At 36.7% G+C, this 24,144-nt stretch overlaps 1 protein-coding gene across 1 annotated transcript in view; it reads left to right on the top strand.

The window, feature by feature from the left end:
• Positions 1–24,144, top strand: part of Malrd1 (MAM and LDL receptor class A domain containing 1) — a 637,041-nt gene that overhangs the window by 274,194 nt on the left and 338,703 nt on the right. The window contains exons 22-24 of the mRNA XM_040755448.1: positions 7,224–7,380; positions 13,369–13,479; positions 15,976–16,189. Of these exons, the coding sequence (XP_040611382.1) occupies positions 7,224–7,380; positions 13,369–13,479; positions 15,976–16,189 (482 nt within the window). The remainder of the gene's footprint in view (positions 1–7,223; positions 7,381–13,368; positions 13,480–15,975; positions 16,190–24,144) is intronic.

Below are 24,144 nucleotides of genomic sequence, written 5' to 3'. Positions count from 1 at the left end.
ACATCTCTGCAATGTTTATGTGGCTTTCCAGTGTTGTTTAGTGCTCCGTTTGGTGGTCAGCCAAAGCTTCAGGCAGAGACAAACTCATCTCTGCACTTCACTGTCTTCGAGGAATTTCCTTATTTATCTCCATGTTCTCAGTTTCAGAATCTGCTTTCTGAAACATCCACAAGGCATTTGTTTATGCCCTGTTTTGTGTCTCTGTTACAAGCACTGGCAATTATCACAGCAGCTGTTGATGGAATAGAGCTGGAATCAGCAATTCAGTAAAAACCAGCCCTTAGGCCACATCTAACCCACTGCCTGACTTTTAGAAATGCTATTTGTTGAAAGACATCACATAATACTAAACACTCATTTGTATATTGTCTCTGGTTACTTTTGCCTGAAAGAGGAAAGTTAATTAGTTGGGATAAGATCCTGCATAGAGTAAAGGTAAACTGTCTTTTCACAGCAAAATTCCCAACCTCTGAAATAGGGTGCTATTGGATATTTTTCTATGCTTTTCTTCTAAATGTGTAATTCAGTAATCATGTAGAAGGTAGGAACAATGTTTTAGTTTTTACCAGCAACCAAGAGTAAGATGAAATCCTTGTTTCTGACTAAATGAAAATGGTACATTTTATGTCTTTGATTCAAATTAAATTAAATGACAGATTAAATTAAAAGAAGACAGTTTAGTAAATTCCCAGTTCCAGTTTCATCTTACAATACTTTGCATGTTCTGTCTGAAAGATAAAGTCTCACTATTTTTGACAATAGAATTCAGTACTGCTTTTTGAAACATAAATACCCTACACATGTTCTTCTGTGTGCATTTTCTCAGGGAGAGATGTCTCGGTGGCCCTGTGACCTTGCTCCAGGGGCCCTCCTGCACCTTTTCTTCTGAGACACCAGGAGAGCAGGCTCTTATTTATCTTCCATGCCTGGAATGGCTTTGATAAATGCTCCATGAGTAACAGAGAAGAGACTCTAAGTGGGTACAAGTTCACTTCCTGGCTTAGACTCCCCCCAGGTCCCCCACACAACAAACATCTAATTAGTGTTTCACTGAAGTTTTCATAGACATTTTACCAACTTTGACAACTGGATGTCTGCACAGTAAGCATCTATTTTATGCCATGTTTCCTTGGAGACAATTGTTTGCCTCAGATTTTTGGTTAACTGTTATTTCAGCTGGGTTTATGAAGATTTGTGATTGTGAGGGTAATCAAGTATTTCCTTGTGTAAGGTTGGGTGCTGTCTTCGTTTTGTTTCCAGTTGCTACGATAATTTGTAAGTTGCTGATAATAGCAACTTACTGGAGGAAGGGCTCATTGGTTTCACAATTCCAGGCTATAGTCCAGCATTTCAGGGAGGTCAAGGCAGCAGGCACTTGATCTAGTCGCATTCCTTCAACAGTAAGGAACAGTCAACAGTGACTGAATGTATCTGTGTACGATGGTGTCCAAATCACTTAGGTTTTTGCATTCAGTACAGGACCCAGTCTATGACATAGTACTGTCCACCTTCAAGGTAGAGCTTCTCATTTTAATTGCTGGCCAGCCTGACTTAGACAATTCCACATTGAAACTTTCTCAATATTATGTCAAACTGATGGCTAAAACTAACTCTGCTGGGTAGTTTATGTTAACTTGGCATGGGAGTTGCTTTTGAAAAGAGGGAATCTCAGCTGAGAAATTTCCCCTAACCAGACTAGCTCGTGGGGAAGTCTATGGCACATTTTTTTCAATGATATTTGATGGGGGTTGGAAGTGGTCCTAGGTGCTATAAGAAAATAGGTTCAAGTCATGAGGAATAAGCCAATAAGCATCTCTCCTCTCTTGCCTCTGCTTTTGCCTCAAGGTTCCTGTCCATTTGAGTTTCTGCCATGACTGCCCTCATTTGTGATGTGGAATTGTAAGATGCAATAACAGTCACCCATGAAGTTGCTTTAGGTCATTGTGTTTTGCCATAGAAATAGAAACTTAACTGAGATAATAATCACCACTGTTCTTCTTTGTCAACACACACACACACACGGAAACACACACAGAAACACACACACAGAGAGAGAGAGAGAGAGAGAGAGAGAGCATTTTAAGCTGTAGCTTTCCACCCCTTGTTCCCAAAGTCCCATTTTTTATTTTTAATGTAAGTATAGTATAGTATCCAATTTTAAAAGATCTATGGAATTTTTTAAAAATTCCAATACTTTAAAGTTTACATTCTCTTAACTCTGAGCTCCTATGAACTTTAAAAAAAAGGACAGAGAAAACACTCCCATTTTAAAATGGAAGAACCAAGGCATTGCAAAGGATTATGACACCAAAGTAGAGCTATCAGGGAAAACACTAAATTATACAGCTCCATGTCCTTTCTATGGAGTTTGCAAAGTTAACAGTTGAGCTTAAAAGGACTTGGGCGGCCCTACACCACAAGCTTATGACCTGCAGCAACACACAGATTTCCACAGGTATAGACTGGCTCCATTTCATCCCCATGGCCTCCTTGAGGATGTCTTTTGGTCCTGACATTTCCAATATGCTGAAGTTCTCCCCTTGCACTTAACATCACAGCTTTACTGTGTTGCTGTTCAGGGCCTCTGCAGGGAGTCCATCTGCCCCCAGAAGCACTCCATACACCATCAGTCTTTCAACTTTAATGCCTTTAAAGTCAGTAGTATATGAATGGTGCACCAAATTCTACCAGTTAGAGATGTAGCTTCCTTAGACTACAGCTGTATCAACTTCTGGATGCAGATGCTGAAGAACCCTTTCCTATTATCTCAGTAGAGAGCACCAGGTTTCTCTTGAAGGGCACTAGTCTCTAACAATATAGCAACTTACTTGTCTGCATTCTCTCCCTGTCTGAAAACTCAAGCTAACCCACACACATTTGCTTCCTCAGACAAACTAGCCTATTGTCTTAGCCGGGTGGTGGTGGTGCACTATGTTTATCCCAGAGGGTGGCACAGGCAGGCAGATCTCTGTGAGTTCGTGGCTAGCCTGGTCTTCAAAGAGAATTCCAAGACAGTCTCCAAAGCTACAGAGAAACCCTGTCTGGAAAAACCAAAACCAAACCAAAACAACAACAAAAACTTCCAACATCATTCAAATGCTAAGGACAAGGGAAGACTGCAGCCATATTCCTACCAAAAATGTCACATGGATAGCTTCTAGCTCAAACCCAAATACAAGTCTGTTCTGTGTTTGCCTCTGAAGCCCTACAAGGCAGGCCATGTTTCTGTCTACTATCCTTGTTCCTCATAGCATTACTCTCTTCCATGCTTATACTAGAATAGTTAACTAAGTTTTGATTACAGTATGCAATGAATTTCTTAGCCTGAAGTTCTAAAGTCTTCAATATTTCTCCCACACAGGGGTTCCAAAAACGAAAAAGCCACATGGTTGAGTTTATCATAAGAATAACCTTCCTTTTCTGTGACAATTACTGTCTTAGTTGACCTTCTTGCTGCTTATTTCACTTCCTGATCCGTACTGGTTCCATTTTGGTGTCATTATCCCTTACAACGCCTTGGCTCTTCCATTTTGAAATGGGAATGTTTTCTCTGTCCTATTTGTTTTGAAGCTTATAAGAGCTCAGATTTAAGAGAATTTGAACTTTTATTAAAGAGTTGGATTTTTTAATGCCCATGTATCTTTTAAACTTGGCTATTATACTACATTTACTTTATAATATTAAAATGAGACTTTGGGAATAAAGGGTAGAAAGCTATAGCTCCTTTTCTCTCTCAATTGTGGTAGTTAGTGTCTTTGTAAGACCTCCTACTGCTGTGACAAACAGAGGACACATGTATATTCAGAACTAAGGCCTCCATGGCATCACATGAAGCAACACTGGCCAGAAACACAGTGAGATTTTTAAAATTAATTTTACTCAATACCTATTCCCAAACTTTTACTGTTGTCAAAAATTTTAACCCCCATTGCAGTTCAGTTATATGGTCTTTTATTGAGCCATGACCCCCCAATTTAAAAGGCTGGACATTTGAAACTGTTTTCTGGCTTTAAAAAGGGCTTTCTGAACATGATAACAATTCCATTTTACACTTATGAAAGATAATTTTAGGTAATATGTGAAGACTGGATGTACTGAGTCAACAATGAAAGTAGGTTAACCAATTAGGAGGCATAGTATACTGGGCAAGAAATCTCAAGAATTTTGACTTACAGTGGTATCAATAATTTAAAGAAGAATGGTCATTTCAAGCCATAACTTAATAGTATTACTAAGTTTCACAGAAGACTTGAGAAACTTTTACATTATCCTATGATAAAATGCTACAAAGTTAAACCACCCCAGACAGCTGTTTAAATAATAGTTCACATATTAAATAAGTCACATGCAGTTCATTTGTTGATAAACATAGGTAGAAAAGCATAAGGACTTTTTCTTGGTTGTTTTGTTGCTTCTTTTACATACCCTAATATATGTAACTACACTCTATTCTTGATAGTGTTGGTGTACTAGGATATTAAGCATATACTGATTAATCCTGGAAATAGGTTTTAACTGAGATGCAATTCAGACAAATTCAGATTCATGTAATAGTCTTGCCTCTTAAAAACTTCCTTAACTCATAAATTCTGTATTGGTTAGCTTTCCTCCACTATAACAAAGTATCTGTTATAAACAGTTTAAAAGAAGAGACTATATTGTGATTAATGGTAAAAATGGTTTCATATATGGTAAAAGTGGTTATACACATGAAGGTATGCAAAAGAAACAATGAAACAAACAAAAAAATACCTTATGCTTTTCTACCCATATTCATCAGCAAATGGACTATATGTGAAAACTTTTAATATATGAACTTTTATTTATACAGCTTCTAGGGTTGTTTAATTTTATGACATTTTATCACAGAATAATCTACAATTTATAAGTTCATGGTAATCAAGGTGGAGCACCATAGCAAGGAGCACAAACAAAGTCATGGTAGATTAAAGCTGCTCATCACACTATACTTAGGAAGCAGGGTACTCAAGGCCATCAGAAAAATGTATCCCTTAGTTCTATACACCTGGATGATACTGCAACGATAAACAGCACACTTACTGAAAGTAAAAATAAGCATTTATTGTAGAAATTACTCACAAGAGACCAAACAAGTAACCCAGATGATCCGAGTAGTTTTCTGCCACCAACCTGGAAGCCGAAAGCCGGAAAAAGAGACGGAGGCTTCTGTTGTTCAGTCTTTTATACCTTCCTCCATAACGCCCCTAGCCATGCCCAAAAGTGGGCCTGGCTAGTGACATAGTTCACCGCCTATGTCCGTCCGTATACGTCTTTAGTCGTGCCTAAAGTGGGTATGTTTAGCGGTGTGGTAAACCGCCCTTTTATTACCTCATCTGTGTGTGCCTCTAGTAAGTCACATGGTTAATGGCGGCATTGTTTTCCTCCTACACCTGGAGACATCTTCTCCAGCTAGTCCTTACTTATTAATGTTCCATCACCTCCCAGTGCTCATTAAACTGTGAATCCATAATTGAATTATTCCACAGATGAGGCTAGAGCCCTCAAAATCCCATCACCCCCCAGAAACTCTACTCATAAACTTAGGTGCCTTGTGGACCATGCCTTTACTACATCAATTTTAAGTAAATGCTTCTGACCCAAACCCTATCATCCCTGGAAGACAGAATACAGAATTGCTTACTTCATTAGCAGAAATTTATGACAGAGACATAAACATGGGTTACAGCTGCTATTTACCACTTATCTAAAGTGGGCAAGGTACTGTGAGGTATTCTGCTTATTGATTTATAGTTCTTATTAAGACCACAGAGCATATGTTCAGACAACTTAAACAGCCTGTTCAAAGTTGTGTACCTTGTAAAAGATGAACCCAGAGGCCAAACCCCATCAAGTCTTTTGCAGGCAATTCTTGTTCCAGTTCCTTGGGCAGCCAGTGGCATGTCTGACAAGACTGAGCACTCAGTAAATATGTGGCCACTGAGTGAATAAATCTGTCTTCCTTTCCATCTGTTTCCTGTTAGCCCTTTGTTCCTAAAAAAAAAGAAAAGGATGATAAAACTCACAAAGAAAATGATTTTAATAAGCAGTAAGATTAATTTTATGTTATCAAGTAACTATGTAAAGTAGGAAGGGACAAGAAAATAAATACTTTTTAAGGATAACTTCCCTTCAAAATGTGAAGAATCACTTGTTTACATAATGCTTCGAACAGTTGTATAATAATCTAGCCTGTCTTTTGTGGTTTTTATATCTCTTTATTGAATTTTTAAAGGTAAGACCATAGACTTTGCCTTTTTATGGGAAAAGAACATTATTTAATTACTTCTACCAATATTATAGGAAAGACTCATTTTTAAATTAGCAATAAGGTTATAGAATATGTTGACAAGAAACTTAACTAAATTAATAAAAATGGAATAAGTTTGCACTGAAACCTGTCAGACCTGTGAGTTGTGCTCCTGGTCAGCTTTGTTGTTATTCATGCTCTGTGTGTTTTGTGTGTTTGCCTTTTATTTCTTCTTTCATTGTCCTCAGTGATTTAGATAATTTCTTACTGAAGATAATTTCTATCTGAAGATACTTTCTACAGGTAGATCAGGATATTTGCTATGTCATTGTTAGTATTTGGGCTTCTGTACTGGCCTGTCCTTGGGATTCTGACAGGATACGCCCTCAGCTGCAGCCACTATACCACCCATGCATATTCACTATGTTTCCTTCCAAAGGACCCTGCCCACCTTCCATCCTCCTCTCCCTTTCCTTCTCTCCCTCTCTCTGTCTGCTGCCCCCTCCCTCAGTCCCCTTCTCTCTCTCTCCCTCTTTCCTCTCTCCTGCTGCTCCTGGCTCTGAAGGCTGCTCTCCCCACTTCCCTTTCCTCTTTTGATGATCACTTTCCCTAATAAAAAACCCCTCTGCTTGAACCTGTCACATGTGTTCTCTCTCTCAAATGCTGCTTTTCTTAAATCACAATAATTATTTAAAACAAAACCAATCATACTCTTACAGAGTTGGTCAGTTTGATGTTTGCAATAATTTATACTCATGTGTCAACGGATATTACATGGCCCATGAATTCAGAACACAGGCCCAGGAATTGTAGGTGAAGGTGATAGAACTTAACTCTGTCATAAAACATTATACTAACAGGAAATAATTGTGTAACTATAAAATATGGACATTGTCAAAATATGTTATGTTTTATGACTTTTTTCTTTTTGAATATGATGAATGTTTTTTCCTAGGAATGCCATCGATGGTTGGTACCTGTATGCTGATAGTTCAAATGGGAAGTTTGGTGACCTGGCTGATATTTGCACTCCAGTCATCTCACTCATGGGACCCAGGTGTACTTTGGTGTTCTGGACATATATGAACGGTGCCACAGTAGGTTCTCTCCAGGTATTGTATAGTCAATATTGTTTCTTGGACATTTCTCAATAAAATGCATGCATCATAATTTATAGTGTCATTAAAGCAAGTGGAAACTTCATTAGCATCACAATAATATGCTACAGGAAAAACTGTTCCAGAGCTGAATTTTGGGACTGGAAAGTGTTTTCATTTTCCTGCAATGTATGATTGTTTTTTGTCCTGAGGTTGAGGTTCTTCTAAGATATTATTTTATACTGGGGCATGCCTTGTTGACTTCAGCATCAGTGTTGAGAGTATAACATAATCAAGTGGACCTGCTATGTGTGGTTTGATAACACTATAATCTGGTATCCTGTGTGAGATTGTATTAATGCTACATTTTCCAATAGATGTTTTTCAAATTGTGTTTTATAGAAAACTCTGATGAGCTTAATAAATACCACAAATTTCAGCTACAACTTCATTATGTCCATCAATTAGCCATCCCATTTTGGTTTATTGCATACTGTATCTTTTGCAATAAGTATTTAGTTAAGTATTATGTTTTGTTATTACTTGGTAATGTCCATAGAAAGCATCAACAAAAGGCAAATAGACAAGATGCATCATTTAGTTGTTATTGTCCAGTCTATCAGCTATCTATGTGATATGATAAAATTGTGAGCACAGTGCTTACTGAGGCAGACATGGAAGCTGTATACATGTTGGGAGTGTAACTTTCACTTATAAAGACTAATCTATGGAATCAGGCTTACTCACCTATTCTGAATTTCCAATCCTCCACTAAGACAAAATTTGATATATGCATGCCTGAGTTGATTTTTTTCAGGAAGTGTGACTTCCTATGCACGTTTTTAGGTGACAAAACATGTCATTAATATTTATCTATTACTTCTTATATCAGAATGATGCATAAGAATATGTAAGAATATAATCTGGAATGGTAGTAGGAATTCATATGGAAACTTAGAAGGAAATATGATAGTGATCTTTCCTTTTCTTTCCTTCTATATTATATTATAATAATATAATTATTAATTTTTGTTTTTTAATTCCCAGTCTTTCCATGTCTGCCCTATACCTTGTACCAATCAAAATAAAACCAAACAAGACACTTCACTTCTCCATCTTTCCCACATCTTCATCAACAATAGGTCTTAATACCAACCACACAGTAGTCATCATTTCTCCTTACCATTCACATGAATATTTCCTTACTCTCTGTATACCTCTAGGACCTCAGTATTTTAAAAGACTGCAGCCAAGTCACTTTTAAAATGTCTTCAGGTTGAATTCTCCATGTGTATATCTTGCTCTGTTTCATTTTACATCATGTTATACCTTTACATGCCATTGGTTTATTATTATTGACTATGTTTTTTGTCTATTTTATATTAAAATGAGTCTTTTTGTCTTGATAGTCAAGTTATTACAAAATTTTAATCGGAATCAACTTTATTCACTGGTCTTTGTCTCCATCAAATTTTATTTTTTACCTCAAATAATGATACTATGACTCTCTAAGTGTAATTTAACTCCATTACTTATCTCCATTGCTAGTTTCTTTTTGTTTTAAAACAAAACATTCTCAATTATCTTTTTCTCAACTTACTTTTTGTACTTGTATTAAATGTTATAAAACATGCTATCTTATATTTATATTTGTGTAAATAACACATACCTATGGTTTTCAATATGTGGATCGATTGCATATTATTCCTTAGATCCCTACATTGTCTATAATAGTTATAAGACAGCCTGGGACCCGATCACCCTATCTTTGAGAAGCCTCATCTTTTTGAGATTTTTCTTTCATTCATTCCTTTCTTTTCCTTTTCTGTTTTTTTTTCTTTCTTGACATTGTCAACCAAATCTTCTTTTGTCCAGACAAATATCTGGAATTTGATCCTGGTTCATGTCTAGTTTGAAAGACCAAAATACATATCTCAAACAGAGAGATTCCAAACTACCACACTCACCTTATATCCTGGCTCCATCTTTGGATGTTTTATGGTAGAGAATGGCTTGTAACATTATTTTCCATTATACCATGGAGCCATTTCAATTTTGTAGCTATTACATTATACTTGTGATGATGTATTATTTATGATTTAGTAAAACTTGCCTAAGGATTCAGAAAGCAAAGTCAGCCACAAACTATAGAGATCAGGCAGTGGTGATACATACGTTTAATACCAGCAGTCGTAGAGGTAGGCAGTAGTGGTATACACTTTAAATTACAGGACTCAGGATTAAGAGGTAGATAGATCTCTGTTAGTTCAAGGCCACACTGACTACATGAAATTGATACAGTCCTAAAAGTAACAACTCACACAAAGGTAATCTCAGCACCTGGGATCACATAACTTTAATATCAGAACTAGGGAGGTGGAGACAGGAGTGATTTGGCTGGGTGGAGAAAGGAATAAAAGGAGGAGGAGACAATCTGAGAGCCTTTTGCCTCTGATGATTTGTAGAGACAGGATTGACATTTCAGCTAGGTAGAGGTAAGATCTGCTGGCTTGACTAATTTCCTTCTCAGCCATCAACTTGAACCCCAATACCAGTCTCTAGGTCTTATTTATCATGCTACATATACTAATTTTCATTGCCTAGTCATTATTTTGCAGGTAGCCATATCCTAACATTAACTCTTAAATATCTGACTTGGTTACAATTGTAGAGTGTAGTTTTTTCCTTGCCAGATGCTTTGGTTTGCCCCCCCCACGGCCACCAGCCGCCTGGGCTCTGCCGCTTTGCACTCCCCAAACAGCACACAAGACACTGTATTAATTACAAACAGCACTACTTTGAACATAGTTGAACAGATGTCCTTGTATGAATGTGCATTCTTTGGGTGTATGCCCAAGAGTGGAGTTGCTGGATCTTGAGGTAGACTGATTCCCATTTTCCTGAAAAACCACCATACTGATTTCCAAAGTGACCACACAAGCTTGCACTCCCCCAAATGATGTGACAGACTTTGATGATCACCCTTAGAAGTCCTCACCCACCCTAGGGAGTTGAAAGGTGGGGGGCCATGGGAGGATGGGATGGAGTGGGAACTATGATTGATATGTAAAATAAGGTTGTTTCTAAATTAAATAATACATTTTAAAAGGAAAGTACATTTGTGTGCATATATTTAGTAATGTATTTATTTAATAACCTAAAACTACACAATCTTAAGAAGTTATGATTTACACTTGCTTGACATTGGTATCAACACTGTTTGGGGGACTGTGCCAATTCCCAGTACATAAAATTTATGCCATGAAAGCACAACGAATTGACCTCAGACCCCTAGAAATTATATAGAAAACCCATATTGACACCTCTACTATAACACCAGCTTTGGACTTTGCCAGTTTAGTTGAATCCATGAACTTGGGGTTGAGTGAGAGACCCTATCTCAAAAACAAAACAAAACAAAACCAAAAGAAAGGTAGACACAAAATACAGGCATGTATATGCACATGTATGCACACACATGCACACACACACATGCACACACTTTATTTCCTTTACAATATTCACTGTAATTTACTTAGTGTTTTCATTAGTATCATAAACATTATCAACATAGTATATTCCATGGTAGTAATTAATAAGTAACCAATTACCAAATAGTTAAACAGTATTATATTTGCTCCTTATATTTGTTATTATTATACCACTTTACAGATTTTCCCTAGTTGTTAATACTTCTATATATGTAGCATTCATACAAAGACCTTCTTCCTGTACATTCTTTTAATATGCTTTAGTAATGGCTTTCTTTTATTGATAGCTATGATTCTTGATTTTACTTTGTTGAATTAGATAGATACTCACAGACCAAGAATTTGATACTATTTGTTTTCTGGCAATAATTTACTATAACACTAGTTGTTTAAAGTAAATTTATGTGAATTTTATCTAGAAAGCACAACACCCTTAAATGTAGACTGAAATTATGTTTTTATCTATTATTATTTTGTATGTGTATTGTGTGTGAGTGCAAGTACATGTATGTGGACTTCAGAGGTCAACTTTCAGGCTTCGTTATTTCTTTCTACTCTGGACGGTGGCAATTGAAATATGGTTGTCATTCTGTGGGGCAAGCAATTTTTCCATTTTAATCATCTCATGAGCCTGTTTCTTCTATAAGGTAAAAGCTTTATAAATTCTATTGAAATATTTGTTCAGTTGTATAATTATATTTTAAAAAGCAATGCTATGTTGGAGTGTAGTGGTGCATGCCTTTAATTCCAGCACAGGGGAGGTAGGGGCAGGCAGATCTTTGTGAATTCAAGGCCATCCTTATCTACAGAGTGAGTTCCAGAACAGCCTCCAAAGCCAGAGAGAAACCCTGTCTCCAAAAACTCCCTCTCTCTTCCTCTCCCTCTACACCCCCTGTGTGTGTGTGTGTGTGTGTGTGTGTGTGTGTGTGTGTGTTGTTTGGTTTTGCTTTTGTTTTTAGATGAATCCTCCCTGGTAGCCTCAAACATTTCCCACAGTTTGGGTTTGCCTTGACCTTGTGTTCTGGCTGCCTTAGTCTCCTAACTACTGGAATAACAGATGTTCAGTAGCATGTATGGTAAGTTATACTCTTGGTGGCTTATTTTGCATCATTCTAAGAGAAGAGTCACAAAGATTATAACTTCCTGATAAGAGTAATCCAAGTTCTCAGTCACAGTGAGTACAGTACTATGCTAGTACTGTAAGGAAGACTTCAGTTCATCTATAAAGAGGAAAGGTTTATGTGATATTGTCTTTTAGTCTGTAGTCTCGTTGACTGGCTTCAATGCTCTGGGAGACTGTGGTAAGGCAATGCATCATGGAAAGACTTCACTGTGGAGCAAAATCAGCAGAAAAGAGAAAGAGAAAATGGTACTGAGTCTTATGATCTTCATTAAGATCACAAACTCAGTGAACTAAAAGGTACTAAAAGGATTACCCTCAAAGATTTCACTCCTTCCCAGTGAACCAACTCATTTCACATAGACCTTTAAGAGATAGTAAGTACAAACTATATCAAGTGTGCAGGGGTCCAGTCTATATCAGTCCTACACTGCAGGAGCCATCTTTTCCGGAGCCATCTTTAGTGTTGTGTTTGGAACCAGCCGAACAGCTCCAGGTTCGACCCTGAATGGGGGAGTGTAGATCTGTGAAGTCCTAGATACTGCCAGAAGATATCTATTATCATGTATATAGGGCTGACTAGGAAATACTTCCTTTAACCTTAGATATGGTCCTAGAATGCATCCTGAGACCTCCCTAGTCTTCATGTTCAGACTCCCTGGCCCCCAGGCATCTCCCACTAACCCCCATTATGGTGTGGGGCCTAGATCTATTGTTATGCAAACTAGAAGGCATTCCCCACTATGGCTTGGCAGATTGAAGATAACCAGCCAACATCTAAAAGATAATAGGAGATTCATTCAAACTCCTGGAATTGATCTGAGGCCTACACTGAAATATTATATTCAGCCCTGACACAGTACAATAGACCTTTGTTTATTTCAAGACACTTGAGCAGGAAGCATACAGTGTAGCTAGTATTTGCACATATCACTCACCTATGCTGTTGTGATTGGCTCATATTATGACATAAATGTCCGCTAAAATTAATTGGCTGAAGAAGCCATTCTCAAAAGAATGTTCTACTGAATAATTTAATGCTTTTCCTCTCAATCATTTGTACATTGCTTAATATATAAAATATCAGCTGTGGCTGCTGCTACCACACTTTTCATAAAGCCAGTAGGGTTGAATTCCTAATGAAATGGTGACTGGATATGTTAGGCCTTGACTGACAGATACTCATGTATACCTTTATCACACCATCAGAAAGAGCTTGTGAGATGGCCCCTGGCTCATGGTGCTATGTAATCCCAATAGAACACGAAGATGTCTAATGAAAAATGTCTTAGAGTTTCTCTTAGGGACTACATCTAGGTATTAAAAACCTGAAAATCCCACATGTTTAGAACCTAAGTATTTGAAAACCTATTACTTGCTTTATCTCTGCAGGTACTCATCAAAAAGGGCAATGTGACCTCCAAAGTGTGGGCTCAGAGTGGCCAGCAAGGCCCGCAGTGGAAGAAAGTGGAAGTGTTCTTAGGCATCCACTCGCATGCAGAGGTTTGTAACCCACAGGAGCTTGTGAGGATGGGGCTTTGCTAATTTTTCTCTGGAGTACTAATTTCTTTCTTTCTCTCATTACCCTCATCTCTTCCCATTCCCAACTCAATGTACTGTGTGAATGCAGAACGTTCAACACACATATGTCATTTTCCATAAAACATTTACCAATTCAGGAAGTCATAATTTTCTTCAATTAGACAGCTACACTTCTAGGTACACTTTATTTGAGTGATAATAGTCTTATACTCTCCGCTAGCTTCTTACATCGAAAGAACACCTTCCCCAATTCTGAGATTTGACTCTCAGAGATTATAATACAGGTTTTGTAAATGTGACTGCAAAAGCCATCTCTGAAACTTCATTTAATGGTTGAACCTTCATGTACTGAATAGACTTGTGTAATTAAATACGTTAGAAGCACATTAGTATATGTTGATGTTTATGTCTTTAGATTTTAGTGTATAAAATATCAAGCATCCAACAACTAAAGAAAATTCAGGTAGTACAAATGTTAAAAGTGAAAATCACAATATGATAAGAAACTTTGTATTTGTTTTCATGGGGTGGGGCTTATCAAGAATTAGGATATCTTTGGACTCCCATAGAACCATGTGAGGTGCACTCTCACCCTGAACTCTTGGGAAAGGGTCTAGACCCTGCCCTATATGAAATGACAGACTATGGACACCCCCATGGAGGGCCTCACCCTCCCTGGGGGAATGAGGGGATAACGGGCTGGGGGGGGAGGTTGGGGGGAGGGATCGGGAGGAGGGGAGGGAAAGGGAGAGGGACCTGGAACTGACTTGTGAAGCAACCTTGTTTCTTATCTAAATTTAAACTGGAAAAGAAAAAAAAACAGAATTAGGATATCTGTAGTTTGATTGGGAATCTTGGTTATTAAGATAAAGGTAGCAACAGCTTACTACCATATGTAGAAGAATGTTTTATTTTTTGTCTTATATGGAGTTGAGTTATGTGAATTTGAAAATACTCAATTGATAGTATCATTATTAAATATTGCATTTGCTCTTTTGTTTGTATAGCTCAAGTAGATTTCGTGGTTGTCAATAGATAGCAGATACCTCTATGATCCTTCTTGTGATAGACCAGCCTCTTTCAACAATGGAAACTCTACCTGATCTATATGTATAAGGGTTTGATTCTTCACTGTGCCCACTTTCCTGTAATGCCATGTGGAATAAATGCCATATATTTCTTGCCCTTTATTTTACTATCTAGTTTCCTTATTAAGCATGTGGAGATAATTTAGTATACAGGCAGGAAGTTTGACTTAAGAAATAAAGATTTGAGAATAAATTAAAGATTTTCCATATTATAAGGCATCATTAGAAGGAAGATAGATACTCAACTTAATTGGACATTCAATGGAGACAAAAAAAATCTCACTGAGAATATTTAAATGGAGGCGCTCCTATCAGACATAGATTCCCATACTATGAAGCAAATTCCTATCAGTTCTATGCATGTAGAATATTGACATGGAGAAATTATGTTCAAAATAATTTTAAGTGAGATTTAAGCATGTCAAAAACTTATGAATTTTTTTCTAAAACTCAAAATTCACAAAACAACATTTAACTAAAAAGTCTGTTCATATTGCTTAAATGTTAAAAGTATGAATAGCATGTAAACTTTTCTTTTCCTTATGACTTACCCATCAGTAACAATGCATTGAGCATCCACTGTGCTACATACATTGAGAAGGTAATGAGCAAACATATTGTTCATGATACTTCATTCTCATGTTTACTTTCTCTTTAGACTTAGAAAGATGACCTACACACTGAAAGAACCATATATTTAAACACAATGCATTGTAATAACCATGGCAATAATACATACATACATACAAACACACATACACACACACACACCTCAGTATATATGTATGTACTGAGGACTTTGCCATGTATTTAAAATATCTACTCATTGAGTCTTTTCAGCAGTTCAGTCCTATGGGTACATCTTCAGTCTATAGTTACACCAAAATTCCTGGGTGCGCTCTGTCTCTCTCTGACTCTCTGACTCTCTGACTCTCTGTCTCTCTGTCTGTCTGTCTCTCTCTGTCTCTCTGTCTCTCTGTCTCTCTGTCTCTGTCTCTGTCTCTGTCTCTGTCTCTCTCTCTCTCTCTCTCTCTGTGTGTGTGTGTGTGTGTGTTTCTAAGAAGTGAACAGTCTTGTTTTGGATTTGAGAGCCAGCACAGGAAACAGAAGTGGGTGCGTGTTTCCTGCCTGGAGTCTATGGACTATATGGTAACTATACATGTATTAGGCAGTACTATTACTTCTCTCATAATCTCAGGCACTGAGTATATTACAGACTCTACTAATGCTCACTCTTTTTGAGCCATTATCATTATGGAGGTCACTTTTATTTGGGGTATTTGTTATGAAAGTCAATCTAGATGGTTGTGTTCTGGACTTCTTGGCAGCATGATGCTAATTGGATTTTCTTATTCATTTATCTTTTTAGATTATCTTTAGGGCAAAACGTGGTATCAGTTACATAGGAGATGTGGCAGTAGATGATGTTTCCTTTCAAGATTGTGCCCCATTGCTTAGCACAAACAGAAAGTGTACTGCGGATGAATTCATGTGTGCTAACAAGCACTGCATTTTAAAGGACAAGCTGTGTGACTTTGTGAATGACTGTGCAGATAATTCAGATGAGACCATTTTCATTTGTGGTAAGTGAAAGTTTTCCAGGGCCTTACTTGTTAATTTATGTTAACATAAATTTTAAGTAAATCTCAGTGGCAAATGTAGTCATAGTAATGTAACTATTTAAGTGGTCTCCTTTCTCCTTCTCAGTACTTTGAACACAACTTATGGAAAACTGATGAGTGGATATTTTTTACATGAAGGTGTAAGGTAATTAGAGTTAAATTGGAAAGTAGGTAGGGAAACCGTTATTTACCATATGAAACAATTTGGTTGGAAAACAGAGTCTAAGCTCCCATCAAGGTCAAGTGATGTGGAATGATAATCCTGTGCACTTTGATTTTAAAAGGCTGACATTTATTTACGTGAATAATCCGGTGTGACATGTTGATAAAAAGCAAAACGAAGCTCTTAAAATCTGAAAATATATTAAAATAATGAATTGTTATATCCTAATAGATACAGACTAACTCTGTAGAGCTGCTGTTTGGGTTCGATTCACACTAGACAGAACCTATTAAAAAGCCCTTAGCTAAATGGGCTGCATGTGCTCATTCAGGTAATCCTGCAACACTGTGTGGCACAAAAAAAGGTTGCTTCATTTCACTGTAAATGAGGTGAGTACTGATTATCAAAATGAAGGTTGATGGGTCATTGTACTCTTATCAGTTCTGAGTTAGAATGTTATACTTAGGTATTGTCTGCTTCTTAAAACCAAAGGTACTTTCAATAGCAACTTTAGTATGAGAACTGAAACTTGCAAAGAACTTTTAATTCTTAAAGCCTTTATTTACTCATTTCCACTTGATCTTTACTGAAATCCTTAATGGACAATGGAACAAATATTATTAGTGCTTATTATAGTTGAAGCTACCTACAAGACTAGTTTATGTTTCATTAAGATTCACACAACTGGTACTAAGTTGGTCCTGGTACCTGAGTCCTTTAATTTATGATCCATTGCTCCCTCTGCTAAAGTTATCTACAACTGTATTAAAAACTGATTCTTTCAGAGAAGTTATTGGTCTGGGAGATTGCCTGGTTTATCCAGTGTGTGCCATGCAAATATGAGGACCTGAGTTTAGATCCCCAGTATACATGTAAAATAACTTGAAAATAGTACAGGTCTGGTAACCAAGACTGGAGGGTGGAGGTAAGTGGACCCTTGGAGCTCATTGCTAAGCCAGCCTAACCTGATAGTGAGCCCCAGTCTCAATGAGAAACCCTTCATTGAAAAAATATGGTGAAGAGTGATTGAGGAAGATGTCTAACATTGACTTCCAACCTCTCCACTCATGCACTTAGGCACATTTCTGCACATGTGTACACATCCACACCCACATGAACATGTACATACACTATGCCCATACACACATGTGTATGTGTGTGTATGCAGAATTTTTGCTTATGTGACACAGATATGTGTTACTTGAATTTGTAAAAATAAACATAAACTTTTGGGTAAACCTAAATGCCATTTATTAATATGTAGCTGTTAGTATTTACATTTATCTTTGTATATACTAAATTTCAGTTAAATTTTGTATCAAATGATTGTATAGTGTTTTTAATGGAATTTTCATTTGAATGACATGCTAATTAATACAAGCATTATTTAAATAGTGCAGATATGTTTTTGAAGAATCACTTGTAATATAACCTTTGTCATTTTTTATTTATTTAAATTAAAAATAAGCTTACTTCACATACCAATCCTAGCTCCCTCTCCCTCCCCTCATTCCCTTCCCCCACCAACCCCTCCAACCCACCACCACATAACCCTTCTGTACCCCAGGGAGGGTGAGGCCCCCATTGGGGGATCTCCAAAGTCTGTCATATCATCCTGGGCAGGGCCTAGGCCCTCACCCATGTGTCCAGGCTGAAAGAACATCTCTCCATGTGGAATGAGCTCTCCAAGTCCATTTTTATACCAGGGACAAATACTGATCCACTGCCAGAGGCTCCATAGATTGCACAGGCCTCTTAACTGACACCAGCTATCAGTCTGGAGTCCATGAGCTCCCCCTTATTCAGGTCATCTGCTTCTGTGGGTTTCTCCAGTCTGTTCTTGACCCCCTTGCTTATCACTCCTCCCTCTCAGCTAATGGAACCAAACTGTCCTCAAGGTTACTGTGTTGGTGAGACTGGCTTTGAACTTGTGATCCTCCTTCCTTTACCTCTCAAGTGCTGAGGTTATAGACAAGATATATTGTGCCGACATAACAGAATATGTTTTGGGGTGATCACTTTACTAAATGCCTTAATATTTTAGTAGACCTGTGTATATCAGAACATAGAAGCATGTGTATTAAATTTATTCCAGAGACTACACAAGAAAAAGGAAACAATTTTCAACTCATGATTACAAATAGTCAACAAAAAGTAGCCATATTTGACCTGATTCTAATTACAGAATACCTTTTTCCTTAGCCTTACTTGCTTCTATTATACACTTTAAACATTCTAATGTGTCCCCAGTCTACTGGTCTTAAATGTTAAGTTTTAATTACAGAGTAGCTAGAACCTGCTGAAGGAATTGTGAGTGCTGTTACTATTCCACATATGCTATAAACTTTGATGTTCTAATTAGATCTGGGAGAATACAAAGAAACAATTAAAAAGATCACCATAGTAACTGCTTCAGAACTTTGGCTGATAATGAATTAGACTTTGGGCTTAAAAGTATACCTGTTTATTGAGAATACTTTAACATGTATCACAGCTAGCGCAAACTACAACTCCTGGAGCATCATAATTTGTTAGTAGTGCACCATCTACAAATAGCATAAAGAATGAAGTCAATTCTTGGCATGCAATAAGTCTGATTTTGGAGTAGAACATAACGAATTATAATACAAACTTATCTGTTGCTTTAATTTGATATAAATTAATATAAACTGTGAAACAACAACCTATTAGAAAATGGAAATCACTTGTTCCTTTAGCATTTGAGTAACATCTCTAAAACATTGGAAATAGTCCCCAACACTGATTTGTATATCTAAAATATGCAAATTCTTAATTTAATATGATTGATATAAAGGCTCATAAAGAAAATAACTGTAATTCTGGTTCCTTGTAATTTTATTGTATTTCATCAATCATTTCAGATAGAGTACTGCTGAGAGTATTGCCTCAAATTTTCTATGCAGTTCAGGCTGTCATCAAACTCAGGATCCTTCTACCTCAAACACCACAAAAGTGCTAGGATTTTATGCATTAAACATCCTACTGGACTTTCTCTTAACTGGAAAATTATTAATGGTATAGAACAAATAGTATAGCAGGCATTATCAAATTACTTCAATTCTATCTTATTGTAAGTAAATTTGTGACACAATTATTCTGAATAGCTTCATTTTAACATGCAGAGAATATGCATATAAAGACAATGAAAATTATATATTTAAACATTAAGTTAATTTCAAAACCTTAGTTATGTTAAAGAGATATTAATATATATATATTTGGAAATAGGGTGAACTCAATTAGATGACAGGAAAATTCCCATTACATAGGATTTGAAAGATATTTTAATAAACTATGTCCTTCCCTAATAATACACAATAAAATTAGAAAATATTTTCAGCCAAAGGGGCATAAAACATTTCATGACAAGACTCATGGGCCTTGTTAAGGTAATACTCAGGTAGTTTGAAAAGATTAGTAGAAATTTTATAGCAGTTTAAATATCAAGAAAATAGTGAAAATTGGAGTGTAAAACAAGTTTATCAATGTTCATGGGTCAGTTATACATCAGGCAGCATATGAATTCTGTAAGGATACACAAAAAAACCCAAAATTTTTCTTGTGGGCATATACCATATACTTCTGTTAAATATAAAATGTTTTCTCTGTTTAGTCACATAGATGCACAGAACATATCAGTAACACAAATGCATACATCTATGTATGTAAATAGATTGACATGGATAAGCAGATATGAGAAGGGTTATAAGCAAATCCTGAAGCACTGTATTGACTTGTTTTCATTTATTAATCGGAATTTCACTGTGGTTTGAATTAGATTCCCAATAAATAACGATGCTGCACATCTTTAAAAAAACTACACTGACATCCTTCACCCATCAAGTAATTCTATTACATTTGTTTATTTACTGGTTTCTGTATGTATGTGCATGCATGTGTTTATGCACATGCCCATGAGTCATGGTGTACATGTGAAAATCAGAGGACCACTTACAGGATTCAGTACTCTCCTTTCACTATGTGTGTGGGTTCTGAACATTGAACTGCAGTTGTTAGATTTGTCAGCAAATGCATTTGTCTGATTAGTTAGTCATTCTTTAGGCTTGCTTTACTCCATTTTATAAAATATACTTATATTTTATTGAGTCATAGGACTTAACATATGTTTCTAGATTAAACCACTGCTAAATATATAACTTTTTTTCAGAAATACATTTTTTCCTGTGTGTTGTCTTAAATCTTTTTATTGTAACTGTGTGTATGTTTTGGGTGATTGCAGGCATAGATGTGCCACAGCTCATGTGGAAGTTTGAGAATAGCTTTCAGGAATTAATTTTCCTCTCCCATCTTAAGATAGTCTCTTCCTGTGTGTCTCTTGTTCTTCTCCTTTGAGTACTTTGCAAATGAGTTCTGGTTCATTCTCCTCTTAACTCCCTTCTCACAGTTAAGGTACCAGACTTACAAATATGAGCAACCTAGTATCCAGTATGCATTTTTGGGGTTCAGCATTGAGAGGGGGAAGTAGACACGAGCTCCTATCCTTATCCCAAAAGCTATCTCCATTGGACAATTCTTGCAAAGGAAAAATTAATTTTATGAAACAGAATTTCACTGGATATACAAACCACATTTAAGGGCAGACTTTGTAGACTATTTCCTTTCAGGGTTGAATTGTATTTGATTTGGCTATACTGAATTTTATTTATTCATTCACCCAATAAGGAATCATTGTTTATAAATTCATCAATTCTGAATTCAGTGGCTACAAATGTATACATGTATAAATATTTTAATTCATGTTTGAAGTCATTGGGTAAATATCAGGAAGCATGACTGAGAGTAGAGTACAACATCTGTTTTATAGATATTTTCCAAGTCTTGGAATTTTCTTAGGAAATACTAGAAAAAGAATCAATTTCAGTAAAAATAAATCTCAGATTATCAATGATTTCTTTCATGAATTATGCTTTGATATTGTGTCTTAATTTTTCTTTTTTTCCTTAACAAAAGATCTTCTAGATGTTTCTCATATTGTTTGATGGGATTTTTATATTTCGTTCTTACATTTGGGAACACAATTAATTATGCACTTATTTTTGTGAAGGGAATGCCATCCGTGTATACTTCCTTTGGCCCCATGTAAACATCCACTTCTCTACTGTAATTTACTGAAAAAATGGGCCTTTATTGATTTACCTATGTGTTAATTTTCTACATAAGCTGAAAATATTTTTATACATCTGTATACTTTAAAATATTTGTCTGATTTATGTGTGATTATGTGTGTATGCGTGTCTCTGTTTGTCTGTCTGATATGTGTGTGCACATAGAGATTTCAAGTAGACATATAATGATTTGGCTCTGGAGTCTTGGAATGTGTGAGTTCCCCAATGTGGGTTCTGGGTTCATACTTTTGTTCTATGAGAGAACATTAAGAAATCTTTATCAACAGCCACTTAACCAACCTTGCATATTTATACATATTTTATTTGATGTACTTTCATTTTTTTAAAAAATTAATGCTGTTTTAAATGTTTTTAAATCTCAGCCACAGTTTCTCCTTCTCCCACTCCTCCAAGCCCCTCCCATCTCCCACTTTCCTTCTGCCTCTCTCTCCCATCTACTTCTCCTCAGTCTAAATTCAGAAAGGGGCAGGGAGGTCATGAATATCTACCAAATATGGAGTACAGTTGCAGTAAGGCTAAGTACCTCTGTTTGTGTTAAGTCTGGGCAAGGTGACCCAGTATGAGGAATAGGTTCCTGAAAGCCAGCAAAAGAGTCAGAGACAGCTACTCTTCCCAGTGTTAACACTCCTTCAAGAAGACCAAGCTACCCAACTGTCACAAATATGCAAAGAGTCTAGGTTAGTCCCATGCAAGTTCCCTGGTTTTAAGTTTAGCCCCTGCAAGCTTCTGAGTGAAAATTAGTTTATTCTGTGGGTTTTCTTGGTGTCCTTGACCCTTCTGGCTTCTACAATTCTCCCTCCCTCTCTTCGTCAGGAGTCTCCAAGCTCCACTTGATGCTTGACTGTGGGTATCTGGGTCTCTGCATCTGTTTCCATCAGTTGCTGGGTGAAGCCTCTCTTTTGACTGTTGGGTTAGGCACCAATCTATGAGTATAACAGCATATTGTTAGGCATCATTACATTGAAATATTTTTTGCAGTGGTTTTTGGGTAGATCCTAGGTCTCTGTGCCATCCAGCTCTGGTACCCAGTGCTCTATGCAGTGTCAGGGATAGGCTTACTCTAGTGGCATAGGCACAGGCTGAAACAGTCATTAGTTGGTCACTCCCACAATTTCTGTAGTACCCTAAACCTAGCATATCCCATGGGCCAAACAGACATGTTACTCTGTGTCTTTTTTATTGACAAATTCAGTCCATTGACAGTGAGAAATAATAGTGACTACTGATTGTTTCTTACTGTTATTATATTATTGTGCTGGTGGTAATGTGTGTGTGTGTGTGTGTGAGAGAGAGAGAGAGAGAGCCCCTGTTTCCCTTCTTTGGATTTTGCTGGTATGAGATTATCTGTTGCCTGTGTTTATGTAAGTGTAGTTATCTTCCTTGGGTTGGAGTTTTCTTTCTATAGAGTTTATAGAGTTGGATTTGTGGATAGATATTATTTAAATCTGACTTTGTTATGAAACATCTTATTTTCTCCATCTATGGTGATTGAAAGTTTTGTTGGGTATGTTAGTCTGGTTCTCTTAGAGTCTACAAGACATCTTCTCTACAGGACCTCTGGCTTTTAGTCTCACTTGAGAGATAGGATGTAATTGTTATGGGTCTACCTTTATATGTTACTTGGTCTTTTTCCACTTCAGATTTTACTAGTCTTTCTTTGTTCTGCATATTTAGTGTTTTCTTATGTGATGCTGGAATTTTCTTTTCCAATCCTACCTGTTTGGTGTAAGTTTCTTATACCTTCATAGGCATGTCCATTTTGAGGTTAGGAGTATTTTCTTCTATGATTTTTAAAAATATGTATATATTCTGTATTTCTGAGCTGGAATTCTTATCCTTCTTCTGTTCCTATTATTCTTAGGTTTGTTTTTATCATGGTATCTCAGATTTCCTGAATGTTTTGTGTTAGGGTTTTTTGTTTTTGTTTTTTAGATCTAACCTTTGCATTGACTAATGAATCTATTTCTTTTATTGTATCATCAGTGTCTCAGATTCTCTCTTCTATCTCTTGAATTTTATTGGTGGTGCTTGTATATGTAGTTCTAGTCACTTATCCTGAGTTTCCAGTTCCTTAATTCCATCAGTTTGTGTTTTCTTTGTTGTTTCTATTTCAATATTCATGTCTTGAAGAGTTTCCTTCAACTACTTGTCTTTCCTTGGCTTTCTTGGCATTCATTAAGGGATTTGTTGATTCCTTCCATTTTTCTGGTTGTTTATTCGTCCATTTCTAAGGGAGTTTTTAATTTTCTCTTTAAGTACTTCTACCATCATCATACAGTTAGCTTCATGATTGTTTTGTGATGCTTCTGCTGATTTGAAATATTCAGATCTTGCTGTTGGGATGGCTGGGCTCTGGTGGTGACTTACTTCCCTGAATGTTGCTGTTTGCATTCTTATACTTACATTCATGCATCTGGGTTTAGAGTTACTTTAGGTCTAGGTGACAATTTTTGGTTTTGTCTTTTTTGAATTGCTGTTTTCTTCCTTAGTTTCTGTTTTCCCTCTTATCTTCTGAATCCAGTGGCCTGAGGGTGAGTGAGGGTTTCAGCCCAAGTTAGTGGCTGGACTACTGATGGCTTGGATGG

The sequence above is a fragment of the Mesocricetus auratus genome, unplaced genomic scaffold, assembly GCF_017639785.1.
Source record: "Mesocricetus auratus isolate SY011 unplaced genomic scaffold, BCM_Maur_2.0 Super-Scaffold_100013, whole genome shotgun sequence".
NCBI classification, from domain to species: Eukaryota; Metazoa; Chordata; class Mammalia; order Rodentia; family Cricetidae; genus Mesocricetus; species Mesocricetus auratus.
The sequence above is the reverse complement of the archived record's forward strand: the minus strand, read 5'-3'. Positions and strand labels throughout refer to the sequence as shown.